Source organism: Pleurodeles waltl, chromosome 2_2 (genome assembly GCF_031143425.1).
Source record: "Pleurodeles waltl isolate 20211129_DDA chromosome 2_2, aPleWal1.hap1.20221129, whole genome shotgun sequence".
NCBI lineage: Eukaryota > Metazoa > Chordata > Amphibia > Caudata > Salamandridae > Pleurodeles > Pleurodeles waltl.
Genome location: NC_090439.1, coordinates 1,112,616,062 through 1,112,638,101, shown reverse-complemented (window position 1 = coordinate 1,112,638,101; position 22,040 = coordinate 1,112,616,062). Strand labels below are relative to the sequence as shown.

Genomic DNA, 22,040 nt, shown 5'->3' with positions numbered 1-22,040 from the left:
ACTGTTATTAGAGAAAACAAACCTGGATACACAGGACCACAACAACTACAGACTGATTACAAATGGTCCTTTCCTGGGCAAAGAACAGCTTTCGCCAAGATGCCACAACCCATTAAAGATAACTCCATACTTTGACTACCAAACTGGATTCTGCCCAGGAAGAGGCACTGAAACTGCCCTCATCGCCATCTGGGATGATCTTACAAACACAAGAGACCACAATAAAGTTGCTGCCCTATTTCTCCTTGACCTCTCAGCTGCCTTTGACACAGTTCAACATGACACTCTAATACAAAGACTCTGTAAAGCTGCATAGAGCGGACTCCTCTCAGTTGGATCACACCACACCTCCAAAACAGAACTAATGTCATCCATACTCCCCCTATCTTGTCCAAACGCTTCTTCACAAAAGCAGAGGTCCCTCAAGGCTAAATCACCTCACCCATGCTTTTGAACATCTATGTCATTACCAACAACGATCAAGGAATTTCATCTCACATGCTACAACTATGCAGAAGAGACACAAGTACTCCTTAAACTAGAATGCCCTAAAGACATCACAAACTCGCAAATCTTCATTTGCCTCAGAGCTGTTTATCAGTGGTTGACATGGGGCCTTCTCAAATTGAATGCTTTCAAAACTGAAATACTCACATGTGACAATAGGAAAAATGATGACCCACTCTGCGCCTGGGCTGACAATCTGGGCCACCTACTAAACGATCTAAGGAAGGAAGAAACCTTGGAATTACCATGGGCTCCAAGTTAACAATGAATGCTCAAGTGGACAAATTGGCAAGATCAAGTTTCATCCCCATGAAAACTGGGATGCATCTTCCCCCCCACCTCAGATTCCCACTTAGGTGTAGACAACTATCTTTCTTGTACTATCTTCCTTGGGTTACGCCAATGGCTTCTACCGTGGATCATCTCTACTATGAAGAAAAAAAACTACACTACAACGCACTCAGAACTTGGCTGCCAGGCTGCTCCTCCGTGTAAAGCCACTAACCCATGTCTCCCCTGCCTTGAGGGCCCTACATTGGTTGCCAGGAGGTCCACCTTCAAGGTTCACTGTATCACCCACAAAGCAATACATGGGACAGGACCCCTTTTCATCAGGAATACAATCACCAAATACATTCAACAAGGAAACCTCTGCTCAAGATTGGCACCCTGCCTCAAAACACCACCATACAAGAAAGACAATAGTTGGTAGAGCTTTCTTTGTTCAAGCGGACAAATTATGGAATTCATTATCCCCAAAATAAGATCCACGGAAACTATCTTATCTTCAGAAAACTGCTCAAGAGTTGGCTCTTTCGTACATAACCACCATACTCAAAAACAGCAACTGACTGCATATCCCTGTGTATGTAAACTTGTAATAATTTGATTGTGTGTATATATCTAGATATGTTTATTTCTTCGTACAGATACGTATACTAACAATTTTACCTTAAAATACATACATACTCTTTCGGCCTGTTTAACAAATGTATATTTCACTTCATTTATATGTATGTATTTGTTTATGTAGGTGTGTGTGTGTGTATATATGTTCGATGGCATATGTAGCTGCAGATACACATGTTGTGCATTATCCTGCCATCTAGTGTTAGGCTAGGAGTGTTACTAGTTGTTTTTCCTTCGAAGAAGTGTTTTCGAGTCACGGGATCGAGTGGTGACTCCTCTTCGGTTCTATTGTGCATGGGCATCGACTCCATCGTTAGATTGTTTGTTTTCTTTCCGCCGTCGTGTTCGGACGTGTTTCCTCTCGCTCGCTCTGAGATTTCAATTTGGAAAACATTGTAAAACTCTTTTCGTCGGTATTGTATCCATCGGGTTTATAATCTTCCATCGACACATCACTACCATTGGGAAAACAACTTTTTCCGATTCTGTCCTCTGTGCCACGCGAAGTACCCGTACACAGACTAGCATCTGGTTTGCAAACTCTGCTTCCGCCAGAGCATCGGGAGAGAACTGCGAGGCCTGTCAATCCTTCAGATCGAAAAAGACTCTTAGGGACTGAAGAGTGAGAAGACTCGAGATGGCGTTGAGGAGCGGTGAGCATCTCGATGTAGAAGAGGAAGAATTGATGCAGACCGCAGTCTCTGTCCGAGAGTCCGAACAGGAATCAGACAGTCAGACCAGTCACAGCAGGACAACATGTGAGTACGTCTGCCCCTGCACCCTCACAAAAGAAAAAGCACAAGGCCTTGGTGTAGGAAGTTGGCTCTGTATGTGCTATTTCAAAGTAAGGAATAGCATGCACAGAGTCCAAGGGTTCCCCTTAGAGGTAAGATAGTGGCAAAAAGAGATAATACTAATGCTCTATTTTGTGGTAGTGTGGTCGAGCAGTAGGCTTCTCAAAGGAGTAGTGTTAAGCATTTGTTGTACATACACACAGGCAATAAATGAGGAACACACACTCAGAGACAAATCCAGCCAATAGGTTTTGTTATAGAAAAATATCTTTTCTTAGTTTATTTTAAGAACCACAGGTTCAAATTCTACATGTAATATCTCATTTGAAAGGTATTGCAGGTAAGTACTTTAGGAACTTTGAATAATTGCATATATACTTTTCACATAAAACACAAATAGCTGTTTTAAAAGTGGACACAGTGCAATTTTCACAGTTCCTGGGGGAGGTAAAGTATTGTTAGTTTTTGCAGGTAAGTAACCCACCTACAGGGTTCAGTTTTGGGTCCAAGGTAGCCCACCGTTGGGGGTTCAGAGCAACCCCAAAGTTACCACACCAGCAGCTCAGGGCCGGTCAGGTGCAGAGTTCAAAGTGGTGCCCAAAACGCATAGGCTTCAATGGAGAGAAGGGGGTGCCCCGGTTCCAGTCTGCCAGCAGGTAAGTACCCGCGTCTTCGGAGGGCAGACCAGGGGGGTTTTGTAGGGCACCGGGGGGGACACAAGTCCACACAAAAATTACACCCTCAGCAGCGCGGGGGCGGCCGGGTGCAGTGTGTAAACTGGCGTCGGGTTTCCAATGGGAGTCAATGGGAGACCAAGGGGTCTCTTCAGCGGTGCAGGCAGGCAAGGGGGGGGGGGCTCTTCGGGGTAGCCACCACCTGGGCAAGGGAGAGGGCCTCCTGGGGGTCACTCCTGCGCTGGAGTTCCGATCCTTCAGGTGCTGGGGGCTGTGGGTGCAGGGTCTTTTCCAGCCGTCGGGATTTTAGAGTCAGGCAGTCGCGGTCAGGGGGAGCCTCGGGATTCCCTCTGCAGGCGTCGCTGTGGGGGCTCAGGGGGACAACTTTGGTTACTCACAGTCTCGGAGTCGCCGGGGGGCCTCCCTGAGGTGTTGGTTCTCCACCAGTCGAGTCGGGTCGCCGGGTGCAGTGTTGCAAGTCTCACGCTTCTTGTGGGGATTGCAGGGGTCTTTAAATCTGCTCCTTGAAACAAAGTTGCAGTCTTTTTGGAGCAGTGGCGCTGTCCTCGGGAGTTTCTTGTCTTTCTTGAAGCAGGGCAGTCCTCTGAGGATTCAGAGGTCGCTGGTCCTGGGGAAAGCGTCGCTGGAGCAGGGTTCTTTAGAAGGCAGGAGACAGGCCGGTAGGTCTGGGGCCAAAGCAGTTGGTGTCTTCTTTTCTTCTGCAGGGGTCTTTCAGCTCAGCAGTCCTCCTCTTCTTGTAGTTGCAGGAATCTAAATTCTTAGGTTCAGGGAAGCCCTTGAATACTAAAGTTAAGGGCGTGTTTAGGTCTGGGGGGGTTAGTAGCCAATGGCTACTAGCCCTGAGGGTGGGTACACCCTCTTTGTGCCTCCTCCCAAGGGGAGGGGGTCACAATCCTATCCCTGTTGGGGGAATCCTCCATCTGCAAGATGGAGGATTTCTAAAAGTCAGTCACCTCAGCTCAGGACACCTTAGGGGCTGTCCTGACTGGCCAGTGACGACTCCTTGTTTTTCTCATCATCTCTCCTGGACTTGCTGCCAAAAGTGGGGGCTGTGTCCAGGGGGCGGGCATCTCCACTAGCTGGAGTGTCCTGGGGCATTGTAACACGAAGCTTGAGCCTTTGAAGCTCACTGCTAGGTGTTACAGTTCCTGCAGGGGGGAGGTGTGAAGCACCTCCACCCAGAGCAGGCTTTGTTTCTGTCCTCAGAAAGCACAAAGGCTCTCACCGCATGGGGTCAGAAACTAGTCTCTCAGCAGCAGGCTGGCACAGACCAGTCAGTCCTGCACTGAACAATTGGGTAAAATACAGGGGGTATCTCTAAGATGCCCTCTGTGTGCATTTTTTAATAAATCCAACACTGGCATCAGTGTGGGTTTATTATTCTGAGAAGTTTGATACCAAACTTCCCAGTATTCAGTGTAGCCATTATGGAGCTGTGGAGTTCGTTTTTGACAGACTCCCAGCCCATATACTCTTATGGCTACCCTGCACTTACAATGTCTAAGGTTTTGCTTAGACACTGTAGGGGCATAGTGCTCATGCACCTATGCCCTCACATGTGGTATAGTGCACCCTGCCTTTGGGCTGTAAGGCCTGTTAGAGGGGTGACTTACCTATGCCATAGGCAGTGTGAGGTTGGCATGGCACCCTGAGGGGAGTGCCATGTCGACTTAGTCATTTTCTCCCCACCAGCACACACAAGCTGGTAAGCAGTGTGTCTGTGCTGGGTGAGGGGTCCCTAGGGTGGCATAAGACATGCTGCAGCCCTTAGAGACCTTCCCTGGCATCAGGGCCCTTGGTACCAGGGGTACCAATTACAAGGGACTTACCTAGGTGCCAGGGTTGTGCCAATTGTGGAAACAATGGTACATTTTAGGTGAAAGAACACTGGTGATGGGGCCTGGTTAGCAGGGTCCCAGCACACTTCTCAGTCAAGTCAGCATCAGTATCAGGCAAAACGTGGGGGGTAACTGCAACAGGGAGCCATTTCTTTACACTTGGGTACGTCACTGCCGGAAGGCCATGGCTCGGCCCGAAAAAGACTGTCAGTGACCAACTTCACAGTTCGGCACCGGAAAAGGCCACTCCTCAGAAAACATCTGAGACAACAAAGAGCTCTGTTTCCGATTCCATTAAACACCACTATTCGGAGTCGAAAATTAGAAAACCAGTTTCGGAGGCGATACCTTGGTCGTCCTCGTCTTTTTCGGAGCCGAAAAGGCCAACTTACTCTGAGGAGCATGGACTTTCAAAGAGACTTAAAGAAAGCCACATTACCTCTGAAGAAGGGGTTAGAGCTACAACCAGTTCTAGAAGTTATGGATGAAAGGCAATCCAGGATCCACATCCATAAGGAAACAGGGAGAATTATAGCAGCACCTACTTTAAAAACAAAGAGGAAGCTAGCTTTTCAGTAGGAATTGGGCACTATGCAGCCTCCAGCTAGGAGAAACCACCACCTCCTCAGTCTTCTCCTCACTCTCCTCCTCATTCTTCACCCCTGCCTACCTCTCCTACACCAGTGCAGTCACCCACTCATTCTTATGACCTACAGGGCAATGTGGATCCATGGGATCTTTGAACCAGATCCCATTCAAAGTAACGATCTTGACAGCTATTCCTCTAAACCATCACCACCTTAGGATAGTACTGTCTATAACCAAGTCATAGCTAGGGCTGCAGCATATCATGGTGTTACCATGCATACAGAGCCCCTAGAAGAGGATTTCTTATTTAACACACTGTCCTTAACACATTCTAGATATCAATGCCTCCCGATGCTCCCAGGCATGGTAAAACATGCTGATTTAGATTTTTAGTGAACCTGTTAAAGCATGCATCATAACAACGAGGATATAGAAAAAATATAAACCTGCACCCTCTGACCCTGATTATATCACCCATCACGTACCTCCTGATTCTGTGGTAGTTAGCGCTGCCAGGAAGAGAGCAAATAGTCAGTCATCAGGAAATGTACCCTCTCCTGATAAAGAGAGCAGGAAATTCGATGCTGCTGGGAAAAGAATTGCATTCCAAGCAGCTAATCAGTGGAGAATAGACAACTCACAAGCATTATTAGCTCGATATGACAGAGCCCATTGGGACGAGATGCAAGACATAATAGAGCATCCCCACAAAAAACACCAGAAAAGGGCACAACAAGTAGTGGAAGAAGGGCAAGCCATTACAATCAATCAAATAAGATCTGCCCTAGATGCAGCAGATACCGCTGCTAGGCGTGTCCACACTGCAGTCACTATACACAGGCATGCATAGCTCCGATCTTCTGGATTCAAGCCAGAAATACAACATGCTGTGTGAACATGCAGTTCGACAAAGAACACAGACCTCAGAGACAAAGCCACCCTACCAACCGCAATACCAACGCAGTACTTTTAGGGGTACATATAAAGGACAATACCCTGGAAATAGAGGGAAATTTCAGGAGGCCTCTAAGCAGCCTCCACAGCACCCAAAACTGTGACTTCCCGCATTCCCTCCCACTCCACACCTCTCCTGTGGGGGGAAGACTACAACAGTTCCTCAAAAATTGGCAAAATATTACCACAGACAACTGGTAGCAGATGCCATCCTAGCAGCTTGAAAACCTGATACCAAGTTAGTCTATGCTGGGCTATGGTCTAGATTATTATTTGTGTACGAGGGCCTAAACATCTGCGCTTTGTGCTTTTGTTGGTACAGTAAGATTTGTCAGTCGCCACTGTAAAAAGGATATTTGGCTGCCCTCTTTGACTTGCTGGTCAACCTTCTTTATTTAGATCATCCTTAGTTATGGGTTTCTGAAGGGCTTGTTATATTTCTGGTCGCTGTACCCTTTGTTGTTTTACAGTGGTATTTAAATGTGGTGTTTATCCTTTCTGATAGTTCTGCCGTTCGAACCACAGTTCTCTTGTTTACTGAAAAGACTATTCTTTCTCCTTGAAGGAAATCACTCCTGCCCCTAAAGCCACCAAAATGTAGGGTCTGTTAGTTCTCTGTTCAATCGCTGTGTTTTTTCCTTACCCAGACAAGCTCATGCTCCATATCTGCCAAACCTTTCTGCTGAAAGGCATAACCTCCTTTCTCATGGGAAGTCTTACGGACATCATCTTTCTTTCATCTTCTTTTTTACCAAGAAACAGGCACAGTTATACAGACTGGACCCTCTGTTGCTCTCTTAATAGATGGACCTTATGAGTCAGGCTAGTGTGCGTGATCAGCTCTTTCTGTGCATTGCTGGAGCCAAGAAAGACAAATCCGTAACCAAGGCAACTTTCTTAAGTTGGGTCATCCTTTGCATACAGTTTTGTACTACCTCGGCCAAGCATTGCCCTCAAGCTATCAGCTGTGGCAGCTTTTCCTGCTCTTACTGTAAGTCTCTCAGTGGCTGATTTTGCAGGTGTTCGCTTGGGCTTCCTTGCATACCTTTGTAAAACATTGTGGTCTTTCAGCTGTCACATTGATGCGTACTTTGCAAGTGCTGTGCTGCTTAACCCCCTTAGTTCAATGACACTGCTAAGTCCCAGCTCCCTTTACGTTTTACTTTGACTTTTTCCTTCTTTAAATGATCAGTCTGCAGGAAGAAGTATCCTTCAGAAGACGCATTCCATAACAAGATTTTTGGTGGGAACTACATAATTCTGCAGATTCCTCACTGCATTCCCTCCCTCCTTTGGTTAGTTAGTGCAGTTAATAAGGTCTCGGGCATGCAGTTATCTCTGCTGTTATAACTTTGATTTGATTTATTTTTTCCTCTCCGAACGCTTTAATCGGGTGTTTAGGAAAGGAAGTAACTGACATAAGTGCACCAAACCAGTCCCATATTAAGTCTGATGTTGTATACTCTGTGGTTGGAGCTGTGGCACTGAAATTTACAAGAAGTGATGGATGTAATGCTTGAGTTAATCTTAGCCATTGGCAAATACTCTGGCTGCATCCTAGTCCATTGTTATTTTGCACACCAGGCTACTTCAGTTTGGGCCCAGCCATATGCAAATCAGACTTGGCCCTGCTCCAGTTGGAACAGTATAGCCAAACCTAAGCAGGGCAACCTAGGACCAGGTTTGCCCTGCTTAGGACTCCTCAACCAGGTATAGCTTGGTGCCAGTGACACTGTGCACGGGACCCATGTCCCTCCATAGTTGAAACCGGTTCTGGGTTACTTGTTTTTTGGTTCAGGGAGGATCTTGCCCTGCAGTTCAAGCTAGACTGTTTGCTAAATTTGTTTCATTTTTGCACCTTAAATATATTTCTTTAACAACAAAGAATCTGGGGTTATATTAGATGTAGAACGACTGGAGAAATAGCCCTCCAAAATTAATTAACTTGACTTTGTTCTTCTTAATCTTTGTGCTTGGCTGTTGTTCTTAACAGAATCAAATTTATCTAAAAAAAAAAAAATTGCCTTGGCTGCAATTGCTTTGCCTATGTGACAAATCCCACTCTGTTCTGGTTAGTACGGTGTAGTATGTTTCTCTGCCTGCAGCAGAAAGCCCATTTCTTCTGGTTAACATTCCATGTCTAAAATTATTTACTGATGTGCTTTACCTCCTCTTGTTGTCCTAATTCATGATGCAGTGCCATCAGGGCCGGACAGGCGGTACCAGGCATTTAGTGTGTCTCCTTGAAGGCTGGAAGGGTGGGGGCCGGTTTTGCAACAGTGCTGTAATATCAGCCCCCAGGAATAAAAGCAGTAAGCCAGCATAATCCACTCACTCTTGTTTCCAGCCTCCCGGGGCCAGCCAGTGCTTCACACTTGCACTCAACTGCTGTTTTATTGGGGGCTGGTCTGACACTGCTGCTTTGGGTTCCCTGTCCGGCCCTGAGTACCATCCAATGTTACAAGCTTGTTTCTTACTTATCCATGTCTTGTTATACCTTTGGAGATCATTTTGAGTAGGTTAAAACTGCCCATGTTAGCCTTGCAAAATCCCCTTTATAGTGAATTTCAGTTATTTTTTCCTTAAATCGGTCTTCTGTTGCTTGCTTCTCTTAGGCTTTGATACTTAAGAACTGCAGAAATGTGTGACAGTCAGAGTTGTGCCTTTTTGTTTTCTTCAAGGTTTTCTACAGCTTCTTGTATTCCAAGGCATGCACTGTCTTGTCACCCTTCAGCCCTCGGATTGGGTTCGAGATTTTCATTTGTTTATTTGATGTTAGTCCTGATACATACAACACTTACCAAATCATCCCCCCAATTGTATGAGGGCCTCAATGAGTCCTTGCATCAAATCTGACAGCGGAAGCAAGCAGCGATTGCTTCTTTAGTTGGTTATATATTTTCTCAAAATGCTTTTCATGGTAATTATAAAGCCTTGCCATATTTCTGAACACTATACCCTGTTTTCCTGACCTAGGTCCACTTATGTGCTGTGCACGGCTTTTTCAACGTGTTATCTATTTGGGCTTTTAGCCACGCCCACCTCATGCCCATCACTATCTCTCGATCATGGGCTTGCCCTTCAAAAATTCTGTGTTATCAGTGGAAAATGCTTTACGTTTGTCCCTTCTTGGGGCGGTTTGGTTACCGCCTTGGCCATTGACCCTCTTACATGGCTAATTGCACTTATGATGACACATTTGACTGCGAGCAAACTTCTTTTTCCTTTTTTGTCTCCTTCATGCTCATGCCCTGACGCTTTGAATCTGCTTGCTTATGTGAAACTGTATTACTTTTCATTTTCAATTTATGTGGCAAGAAAAGTCTGGTTAGGAGTTTACAATGCTAACAGCTCTAACTCGAGCAAAAGCGAGACCCATTGCATTGCAAATGCTTGTTCTAATTGCAGCTCTTCCATCCTTAATTTATGTGCTTAATTGCATGTACTGTGAGTAACCCCGCAACATGGTATTTCTCCTACCTTTCTAATTTCTAGATTTATCAAGGTATGAATTGCAGGGTTGGGACTGATCAACAAGGTCCCATTACTTTAGACAGCAAAGCACCCATGTCAGTCACCTGTACTTTTCTCTTTTCAAAGTCAATAGTGGCCTTTATTAGCCTACACTGTCTAATGAAGCAATACCTTCCACATGGTGCCCTTTTGTTTGAGTAGCAAGTAGGTGGAAACCGCTGGCCCGACTTGCCACTTTGTTGGATTGTACCTTTTATTGACTGGAACACACATCTTTACACTGATGCCCTGTGCTAAATGTACCCTTTCCAGTATGTAGCATCACCAAGCTTGAATATAAGATAAGATGAGATATTGTTGCAGAGACTGAAACGAGAACTATCAGGACTGCCTTCAAAGCCAGAGGCAATTCCCCAGCTGAAGAGAAGGCTCCCACTTCATTGTAGGACAAACTGATCACCATAGGTGGCCCCAGATGGGGTTGCAAGTCCGTTCACACATGCCCTAGATGGCATGCTTTGTTTTCTAGTGTTTTTTTATTCAGCAGTGAGCTATCACGTGCCCTCCTGATGCATGCCTTGATATTCTTTCGCTTTTAAGAGAGCGAACATAGTGATTCTCTGTGCACTTTGCAAATGCATTATTTCAGTTGTTTTATGATACACAACTAAGTCTGGTTTCTCTTCTATTGCAGTGTTCGTCGTGGTTACCAGGTGTACAAACAGGTGTGTGCTGCCTGCCACAGCATGGAATACCTGGCCTTCCGAAATCTGGTGGGAGTCAGTCACACGGAAGCAGAAGCAAAGGCTTTAGCAGAGGAGGTAAGAGATGCCAATGATTTCTTGGCAGTAGTTGGTGAAAGGTATACTGGTGTACTGTTACTGTTTTTATTTTTACTTAACATTTTGTAGCATATTGCTGCAGTTGGTGTGATCTTGTTGTGCCCTTTCTTGTGGGTTTAGTTGACGGCCACAGCACAAATGCATGGTGGAAAATGTGTGTACAGAATTGTAATGAGTGGGTTGTACAAGACGCAGTGGTCTACGTAATACTAGGTCGGTAAACCTAGTGGCCTTAGTGAAGGAGCGAACACTACATTTACAAAAGGGAAGTGTCCATTAACTTGTGATAGGCCCCAAATAGTAGTGATCGGAGGTTCTGGAGTAGCCTGTTTGGGTTGTATATGTACAACATGTCTTGCAAATGAGACCCTTTCATGAAAGAGCAGTGGCTTTTCTAATGTCTTCCTGCAAGTGTTTACAGTATGACGGCTTCTATTTATGGTTTTCTTGATAGGATGGTATAGATGGTAACACATGCCAGTCTCGCCTATGCCTTAAATGGTAAGGTTGAGGTAATACCATATGGTTGTTATCTCAGGCATGTTTTCTGGCTCTCTGTACTGTTTATAGAGTTTATTAGAAAGTGGTCTTAACTTAAGACTTTTTTTTTTATCCTTAGGTTTCTAATGTAAAATGATGTAGATTTTGCAGCATGATTTGTAAATGGATTTTCAAGCAGTGCCTTGTTCCGCCATCTAGTGGTTTGGCCCATAATTGTCTTCTTTCCTTTTGTTTGTGAGTGTCCTCATTGACCACCTTTTGGTGTTGTACGCCCTGTCTGCGATGTCAAATGTACGTTCCAGAAGTTGCAGTGCATTGCCCCCAGCTTCATATTTTTTCCCCCACTCTGGTTTGGAAGCAAGGCAGAGGAGCCCCGAGAGAATGAAGGAAAAGCGACAGATCGTCAATAAACACATTGGAAAAAGTCTTAATCAAATATCCCCGAAGGCCCTTTGCACTGATGGGAAGCAGAAGAGGGGTGAGACCTTTTTTCACATACGTAGCTCGGGAACCCGTGGCTGGAGAATTTAGATAGGCAAGGCAGCAAGAGGAAATGGAGAATACACCCTTTACATTCTGCCCCCAACTGCTTTCACAAATGTGCGCAGAAAGATCTGCACAAGATTTGTAATATGTGCCTCTAAAAGGGCCATGATGCAAATAACTGAGAGGCATGTGCAGAGTTTCAGCTAAATATACTGAAGGTAAAGTGGAGACACTGCTATGTGCACTATGCCCTGGTTGAGACCCAAGAAAACTGCCCTCCCTGAAAGAGTTGGTCCTGTCCAGAGACTGATGAGGGAAACATCCAAGGTACTGAACTGGTATAGGGAGGAGAGTCCCACGCTGAGAAAGATGTGCTCGGTGTCAACAGGCTGGAGACAGCAAGGAAATTGGCAAAGGAAACCAACTGCTAAAGGTAACACAATGGTCAAAGCTCTGACTCAGTTTCCTTGAACACCACCTCAAAATGGAAATGCTCTGAAATGGAAGGATGGCAAAAACTAAAGAAGCCACACTGGTCCAAAAGCAAGGACACACCTCCTGAACACCCCACAGCTCTGGGAGGCTCTCGGGAAGGAAAAGGAGGCAAAGGCCCAGGTTCACCTGCCCCAGAAAAAGAAGGTCCTGCTGCCAACTGGTGCTGAAGGTCCTGCAGAAGAAACATTGGCTCAAGGCTGAAATGGCAGTGCTCCTTCAAAGAAAGAAGGACTTTGACAAGTCCCTGAAGGGCTTCCGATCATCACTCAAACCCTCAGAGCCAAAAGAGGGAAAATGCAGACAGCTGGAGATCAAACCCCTCTCGCCACCACAGCTTTAAGAAGAGCAACAGGAGTTTTCCGACTAAGAGGACAAAGACTCAACCTTTGAGATGCACTAGCAGCAGGAAATAGGTATGGCAAGAGCTCTACCCCACGTGTCAAGAGGGGGGTGTTGCTATTTAGCCCCTCAGGGTCTTCCCCACCTGATGACTTCAGTCTATAATGTACTCATCAAGAGGGCAGTGGACACTCACGTGGTGCAATTAGAAGAGGCAATGGCGGATTCCTGTTTCATATTAGAGAGATTGATTCCCTCACAAAAGAGGAAATTACCTCTCCCATGTTGCCAAACGTAACCAGAGAAAGGACGCCTTTCGGCAGCCAGCCACTTCCAAGGTTGTGACCACCAAGGTCAAGAAATAATGCAAGTACTGTTCACAGGACCCCATCTGCAGTAAAAAGAATGCAGCTGCGACTCAATCTTCATGGCAACTCTGAAGAAAGAGATAATGCATCCACATCAACAGGGTCCCCATCAGATTGGGAGTATGAAAGGATGGAGCTGGTGGAGAGGAATATGGAGAGAGGGGCAGCAAACTAATGGAGTACTAATTCCATTGACCTTCTCGACTGCTGTGGCCATCAACAGAGGGATGAGAGAGGGCCTCATTCAGCACCTCCATGAGGAGTACAAAAACAGGTCTGGGACTGTTAGGAAGACAAGATCTTTCACAGTAACCTTAAGCCAGTCCCTTGACGCAGCAGGCAGAGGAGTACTGTCACAGCCCTCCAGATGCACGACTGGCTGAGTGTTTAGCAGTGTGGGATGGAGTTACAAGCCTCCTCTATCAACATTCACTTCATAGCAGCCAGCAGTGGACAACACTCTACAACAAATAAAGGACAACGAGACCGCAAAAGCTGGGGAGTATTACAATTCCTGTAGTCTTTCAAGCAAGGAAGCATGCCAGCCAAAAGACCGCCAAGCAGGGGAACCTTCCAACATGCTACAGCTCCACAGCAACCAAACAAACACAGCTCTGACTGTGTACCAACAGTGGCCGTACCAGGCAAGAAGGCTCTTTCAAAGGAGGGAGGGAGTGGAGGCGCATGTAAGTGACTTACACGGATCTCATGCCTCACTTAAAAGGCCAGTAGCTGGAACAATAGGGGTATTCCACCCAAAATGGAGGTCAACACTTTGGACAAATGGAACTTGCGAAATTTAACTCTGCAGAATTCCGTAGAGTTACATAAAAACTCCTCAAGATTCCGGAGTTCCGCCATGGGTGGGAATAGGCATGGCGCTGCTCGCACTGTGATTTTAGCACCTGGAACGTGCTGACAAATCAACATGAACTGCACCATGCGGCGTGCCAGAGGGTGCAACACCTGGAATTGATTTTGCTGCCACTCAGGTAGATTTGTTGCATGTGCGACTGCCTTCTGACCACGACTAGCACATTGGGAAAATCTCATTGGATGTCCTCCTAGTGACTGAATATTGCACTAGGAGACGCCAAGTGTTGCTCTGCCACTCACTGTTTCAGAGCCACATGCAAGAAAATATTCTGCCATGCGGCGATTGGTGGAATGTTGCTGAAACAGTCTGCAAAATTCTTCCTGCTGAACAGAATAATTGGCCCACCCCTATCAAATTCAAGGCACAGCTACTTCATCAAACTCATCAAAAGACCTCCTTTGCTGCCACAAAGGTAAAGGTCATAAAGGAAAAACTCCTGCAACTATGCTGGGCAGTAAAGGGGCTAATAAAAAAAATAAATAAAAAAAAAAGAAAGCTATACTACAGAGAGAGCTCCCGTAAAAGAAATCCGAAGGAGGGTTTACTTATCTATCTTCACCGTGCCAAAACAAGATCTGACGTTGAGGCCAATTCGGGATCTCCCATATCTAAACAATTTCATTTAAACTCCTTGTGTCAGTGACCATGTCGCAGGTCATTCCACTTGTAAAGAAATAAGACTACATGGCCAGGCCAGATCTGAAGGATGTCTGCCTACACATCCCAATGAATCCATGACAAAAGCAGTACATCTCATTTGTTATGAATGAGGCACACAAGAGAAAGTGCTGGCCTTTGGCATAAAATCCGCTCCAAGGGTGTTCACAAAATGCCTCGCAACGCCAGCCACACACCTCATGAGACAAAGCATACATGTCCACCCATACCTAGACCACTAGCTAGTAAAGGTAAGTAAAAAATGCATATGCCAACCAAATGTTCAGACTGTGATGGGGACACTACACAAGCTGAATTTCTATGTGAAAATAAAGAAGTAATCCCTACACCCAGAACAGGAAGGATTTCAAAGGAGCAACACGGAACTCAAGAATGGCAAGAGCCTATCCAGAACCCAGGAGAATCAAGGTATTATCAGAGCAAACTCAGCCACGACAGAAAGGACAGTCTTAGACAGTGAGGACAATAATAAAACGAATGGGTATGATGGCGTCATGAAACCAGGTCATACTACAGGCAAACTACATATATATGCCCAATCCAGGAGTGGGTGAACAGCAGATGGTCACAGGCCACATGGAGTTCAGAGGATCTACTGGTTGTCACAGAAAGGATTCAGAAGGAGATACGGTGGTGGAGCATGCAAAAGGTTTCTTTGGGGAGACGTTTCAAGCTACCATCACTAGGGACTCTTACTACATAGGATGGAGAATGCACATGGGAAGGCTACAGCTCGGGGGCCTTTGGAGCGCAGCAGAGCCAGTAAGACACACAATCCTGTTGGTACTCAAGACCTTTTTCCTTTCACTGAAGGCTTGTCAAGCACCTGCAAAGGGAAAAGCAGTGCTGATCCAGACCGATAATACAACTACAATGTTCTAGCTCAGCAAACAAGAGGGGACCAAATGCTACCTACTCTCAGAACTAGCAAAGAACACCTGGAAATGACCCTGACCCCTTGCTGTGGGTTACTTCAAGATTTTCTTCTCTCTCCTAGTCCTTTAGTACTAATGTGGCTGTGCAGTCCTACACTGATAAAACATCACTCCATATGAAATTGTTTAGATACTTAATAAGTTCATTAGTTGAGACTGCGCAAGATGCTTAATAATTATTTACGTCAGGAGTTTGTAGCAGAACTTAACTTACTTGGGGTTAAAGTTAGTTCTCTTCTATTACACATTTCCAACATCCAGTTTTAAGCCACAGTTTCCTTGCATGCTTTAAAAAAACATTATTCCTCTTATTCAGTTTGCATAGAGCAGCACTGATGAAGGCAGCTGTTGACACGAGGAAGACTTCAGTATTCTGTTTATTCAATTGCTGAGATCTTCAAGTGCAGCTGTCTTCCTGTTTGTCAGGGCTAGGCCGAACAACCCATGTCGCCTAGGCTAGTTACTCTTTACTGGCTTAAGTTTGTCCGTGTATTCAGACTTTTCGTATGGTATCTGACGCACAGCATCTTTATTTAGAGCTCAGTAGTTGATCTAACGAGTAATTGTCTCCTCCGTATTGTGTGGTTGAAACTTGCATCCAAATGCAACATGTCCCATGTTGCAACAGTTTGCATACAGTGATGAAATGTCGAGTGTTGCTCGGAATTTGGTTGTAAAGTTACTGGAGGCTCTAGTTAGGGTAAAGCAGAAGCGGGTCCTCCACGAGAGCGGAGGAGCATCACCCCACTAAAAAAAAAAAAAAAAAAATTACGTTTTTATTACCATTTTATTTTTCAGCAACCTGCCCTGAACAGAGTGTGAGTGCGCATGTCCCTTTGGCCGGCCGTTTTGCAACAGCCAGTCAGACATGCGCATTTTAAGCTTCTCTAACCAGCCTTCTTAAGACATTGGGTTATAGAAAGCATAGGTCTCCAGCGCTTATAACAGCCCTGAAAGAGGCCGTTCCCTCCAATCTGGACGCTTGTCTTCTGTTGAACAGCAGAGCCAGGATTGGTTAGTGCAGTTTCCGGGGTCCCACGTTGGAGCTTCGAGAGACATGGGGGATGCCATGTGGCAAACCAGGAAGATAAGTGCCACTTTTTAAAATTGTGAATACAAGCCAGCGGCCACTCGGGTATAGTACACAATTTCTAGCCCAGGATAGATGCCACTAATGCTGGTAAGCGTGAAAAATATCTGGTTTCAGCATAGTCCTTGATACAGCAGTGTTTCACCTAGTCAAAGATGTGTGAGTAACTAGCCTTTGTTCTATTGTACATGGGCTTATGATCAAATTTTTTTGGGGCCCGGATTATACAAGTATGGTAGTTTCATCTTGCTGTGTTCTGTATTGACTCCTTACGTGATATGGCTTATGCCTGTCCTCAAAGTGTAATTCTGTGCCTCTGGTTATTAGAAGGTAAGCTGCATGTTTACGACCAGGAATGTACCCGGGGTGTGTACAGCATATTTTGTGTTGCTTTTGCATCACTGTGTTCTCACCTGTTGTCTTCTGTTTCAGTGTGAGGTGGTAGACGGCCCTAATGAAGATGGAGAGATGTTTACCCGGCCAGGCAAGCTGTCTGATTACTTCCCCAAGCCATATTCTAATCCGGAGGCAGCCCGGGCAGCAAACAATGGGGCATTGCCCCCTGACCTGAGCTACATTGTCAATGCTAGGTATGTTTCCTCTAAAAGCACTTAGCTTTCTTGTTTCTGATGCCAGCTCCAGCAAACATCAGACTTCTGCATTTGTGGTGGTTAGATTTTTTTCCTGTTCCTGCTTAAGATCCTCATCCGTAATCTGGGGCCAGATGTTGGTAAGTACGGGTTTGCGACTCGCAAATTTCGAGTCGGAGCAACTCGCAATTTGCGAGGCGCAAACCCATATGCAGGATGGTGTCTCTGACACCATCTGCGAATCGCAAGGGGGGTTGCAAAGACTCACCTCATTAATATTAATGAGGTGGTTCGCAATTTGCGATTCTCTGCACTCACAGGGATGGTGGCCTGCTGGAGACAGCAGACCACCATGTCTGTGACTGCTTTTTTAATAAAGCAGATTTTTTTTTTTTTTTTTTGTATTGCAGCCCGTTTTCCTTAAAGGAAAACGAGTTGCAATACACTCGAGAAAATGAAACCATTCGGTTTAATTTTTTCAGAGCCATTCACAAAGGGGATGGGGCTCCCTTTTGCGAATGGGTTAGCACCCACTTCACATGGGTGCTAACTGCGAATTAGTTTGCGACCGCGTTCGCGGTCACAAAGCAATTCTGCATTGCGATGCGAATCGCAAATAGGAAGGGGAGCACCCCGTCCTATTTGCGAGTCGCATTCCCATTTTGCGAGTCGGTAACCAAGTTACGGACTCGCAAAATGGGAATGAGTATTGCGATGCGCGTTTTGCATGGCGCAAACTGCGAATTTAGCTGTTTGCGCCATGCAAAACGTTTCGTACATCTGGCACTTAGAATCATACATTCCAAATGAGTGTTACTAAGAAAGAAATCAAGCTGTCATTTTTAACCTATGGATGGAATCATTGGCCCAGCTGCAGAGCAATAGAAATCACATTGTGAAACGTGTAACAGGTTGCCACACTCAGACCAGTTATAGGAAGGCAAATCAAAAGTAATTGGATACAAGATCAAAGCTTGCAGGCAGACTTAAATAGTCCAGAGCCGGAGAGAGCAGCACATCTGCCTGCAGCTTGCTGACCATTAAAGCAGTTACCATAATGAATTCTATACATTCATTGCCTGCAGGTCATTGCTGGATGAAAAAGTTATTGACTAGTAAGGTTTTCGAGGCCTTAATTATTGAAAAACTAGTTTAGATTGCAGTTATTTTTAAATGAAATTCGTTATGGCGCTCTCTCTCTAACCTCCTCCCATGTAGGTTTCTGTCGCTCACTTTCCCTGTTCCTCCATTCTTCATACTCGCTTTGTGAACTCTTGGATTTCTGCCTTCCCTCCCTCTCTCCCCGAACCCCATCGCTCTTTCCAACACTCCTTCGTATCTTTGCCCCACATCTCCATCATTCCAACTTGATGTATTTGTCTTTTGTCCCAACCTAACTGAGCTCTCCTCCCACCAGTCTAACCTCTTATCCACATTAATTTGAATGAGAGAGTAGGGACGTTTGGAGGCATCCTGCTGCTGTTCGTGTGACATGGGAATACTTGGGAGTTGGATATTAGGTCCACAGACCTATGCCGTGGTAGGCAGGTGAAAGAGGAGAGGCCAAAGTTAGTTCATCGGGCTTTGAAGCTGTCTGAGATTCGAAGGAGGCAGGGTGGTGTTTCTGTTCTTTTCATTGTAGCTGACCTGGACGGTCGATAGTATGAAAACAGCATGCTTCTTTCAGATATTAATTCTAAGCCTACCTTGCTGATTTGCATATTATTGTACTATGTTGGCATTTCCCTGTTGGTCTGATTTCACAACAAATGAGTGTATCTTATCCGTAGTGCTTTCATTTGTATTTTCCTACTGCTCTTTTCATACCACTTAATATATATATATTTATTTTTTTGCAGGCATGGTGGTGAGGATTACGTCTTCACTCTTTTGACTGGCTACTGTGATCCTCCCACAGGGGTCACCATGCGAGAAGGACTGTATTACAACCCCTACTTCCCTGGCCAGGCTATTGGCATGGCACCGCCAATCTACAATGAGGTCCTGGAGTTTGATGATGGTGAGCAGGGACTTCTGAGGGGGAGGGGGTGTGTATGTTAGATTACTAGATGACAGGTATGGAGTATTTTCGTTACTGTAGCATCTTTTTGTCTGATCGGGTCTTTTCTGTTTGATATCTGTAAATGTCCACATCATTACATCAATATCGAACCTCTTTCTGGTAGCACTCCCTTTTTATTTCCTCATGATGTACTTCATTTTGTACCAGTGTGAATAACTTGCACAACAAAATCTCCACTTGAAGAGTTCAGTGTCTTAAAAGAACAAGCATTCTGTCCGATAAGTTAACTGTCCTCAAATCTTGCAAAGTAGGAATTGTTAATGCTTCTTTTAACATTTCACGAGGAAATGTCCTCTCAGTTGCCAGCAGTTGCCATCATGTGCTCATGAAGACCTCTTCCTGAATCTTTCACTGGAGCAGGTATTGAATCTTCAGACGTTTCACTTGTAAACAGTTCTCGGTCAAACACTCTGTAATATTTATTGATTGTTGCTGTGCAGTTTCTGTTGATGTTGAAAGATTTCTACACAGGAGTCGTTGCTTAGGAGTCTTGTTTCTCCTCATTTCTCTCCTTTCCCTCCTTAACATCAGTTTCTTTACTCCTCTTCCTTGATGTGTCCTCATCCTTCATACTTTCATACTTCCTCTTTCTGTCATTTTATTCCTCCTTCCTTCTTCCCTTCATCTTCGACACCTCTGCTTCCTTCCTTATTACTTCCCCCCTACCTCCTCTCTTCCTTTCTCTCCTTCCTTCCTCGTCTGGGTTTGCACAATACCTCAAAGTGTACCCTGATTCGACTGGAAGCAGGTGCAGTTAGGAAAGAGCAATATGTCAATTAGTCACTTTAGTTTTTCTCTGGCTAGTGTGTGTAGCTAGAGAATGGCAGAAGCCCTCTCTCTATCCATTAGAGGATAGGCACCCTCCACCCAGGTACTCGGTGGGATATTCACAGAGGGCAGAATGTTTCCTACCAGTTTTAAATGAAAATTACAATTTCACTGCCATGGAGGTCTGTTTATCTGTTAGTGTTCCCTTATCCAGCAGGCTAATTCACTCTGATTTAAATTTCTGATCTCCCCCGTTCAGTGGTCAGGGCTCTGAAAAGATCTAATTTCACATGTACGTTCCCTGAAGGGTGCCAAGCAGGTGTTTACTGTAACTCTCGGGTCCCATGCAGCCTGTTCAGTGGCATACTGTGATCTACAGTATAAAGGCAGGCGCAGCATAGTAGGATTTCACCAAGCAATTCCTTGTTTTGGGCTTGCTGAAGCTCACTACTCAGCACAGCAGCTGGCCAGTGTAGCTTATTCAGTTGTCCAAAGTTCAGAAAGCACTGATCAGTTTGCTAGGTGAGCCGATGATTTTGGTCATCGCCCTAGTCACTGAGGTCATTTGTGACTTGAACCTTGATCATTAGATGAGACAGTGATTTATGTTCCATGCAAGGGCCTTGTAGAAGCTGTCATAGGACCCTTACCATGGGGGTACGACTGCAGGTTTTTGGACAGCAGCACCAAAATGTGTGAATGACTGAGTCGTTCCCTCATGGTTGGAGACTGTCGGCCTAACCATTTTGGCTGGCTAGCAGCACCTCACCCAAACCTCGGAAGTAAAGGTGATTTGTGGCAGCCTAGAACATATGACTCTCCTCAGGAAAGTTGTGGCTGGCATATCTTGCTCTCTTCTCTCATTTGCACAAGTCTCACACCAGTAAAGGTAAACAAAGAGATGCAGGACAGTTTTCACTGTATTTATTGGAAGGACTGCATTCTGTGATTTAAAAAAAAAAAACTTGAGCTGTGATTAGGAGGATGGAACATATCACTGTGCTGATTGTAACCAACAGTGAGGAACAATTAAAGTCCCAGCATCCTGCAATAAACATGTCTACAAATTCCTATCTACACTTCTTAGCATCTATGTGAGAGCATGGCAGTGATAGCCCTTTCTCTGCCCCTACTATTCCCTGGAAGGCACTCCTGTCCCTATACCTGAAAAGTGGGGTCTGCCCATCACCTCCTTGTTTGGCTGTAGAGACAGGTATGAGGTCAGCAAAGCTGCAATGAAGTGGCACACAGCATAGGACGACTCTTCTGGCTGGAATGACCTTTATAACCTCCTGTTCGATGGCATCTGTCGCTGTAGATACGCATGTTCTGCAATAGCTCGCCATCTGGTGTTGGGCCGGAGTGTTACAAGTTGTTTTTCTTCGAAGAAGTCTTTCGAGTCACGGGACCGAGTGACTCCTCCTTTTGTCTCCATTGCGCATGGGCGTCGACTCCATCCTCGATTGTTTTTTTTCCGCCATCGGGTTCGGACGTGTTCCTGTCGCTCCGAGTTTCGGAACAGAAAAAATAGTTAATTTCGGAAGATTTTCGTCGGTATTGTTGCGTTCGGGATCGGCATACTTACATTCAACACCGCATCGAAGATCGAACAGCTCCGGTGCCCTTCGGGGTAATTTTTCGATCCTCCGTCGGGGCCTGGTCGGCCCGACCGCGTGCTGAAAAACGCCGATGGAACGGACCCCGTTCCGTTTCTGCCCCAAATGCCACAATAAATACCCCTACACAGACCAACACTTGGTCTGCAACCTGTGCCTGTCACCTGAGCACAGCGAAGACACCTGCGAGGCCTGTCGTGCGTTCCGGTCCCGAAAAACACTCCGAGACCGTCGAGCCAGAAGACTTCAAATGGCGTCCGCACCGACAGCCCGACGGGAGTTCGAGGAACAGGAAGAGGAAGGTACCTTCTCGATCCAAGACTCAGACTCCGAAGGATTCGACGATACACAAACCGTGAGTAAGACGTCGAAAACCACACAAAGAAACATTTACAAGGCCCAGGGGACGCCACTGCCACCAGGCCATGGCTCAACCCATAAAATCGGTGACCGACCGTCGGCACCGAAAAAGGCCCAAACAGTGCCGAGATCGTCCGACTCCGGTCGAGACACCGGCACGCAGCCTTCTCGGGACCGAGAAAGTGCTGGAGACAAGCCTCGACACCGAGATGCCGGTGTGGACACGGCTCGACGCCGAGACAGCGGCACCGAA

General features: G+C 45.7%; 1 protein-coding gene across 1 annotated transcript in view; it reads left to right on the top strand.

Annotated features, from left to right (window-relative positions):
* The window catches only part of CYC1 (cytochrome c1), a 51,295-nt gene that overhangs the window by 18,759 nt on the left and 10,496 nt on the right, over positions 1-22,040 (top strand). The window contains exons 3-5 of the mRNA XM_069220903.1: positions 10,454-10,580; positions 16,803-16,960; positions 18,820-18,980. Coding sequence (XP_069077004.1) covers positions 10,454-10,580; positions 16,803-16,960; positions 18,820-18,980 — 446 coding nt within the window. The remainder of the gene's footprint in view (positions 1-10,453; positions 10,581-16,802; positions 16,961-18,819; positions 18,981-22,040) is intronic.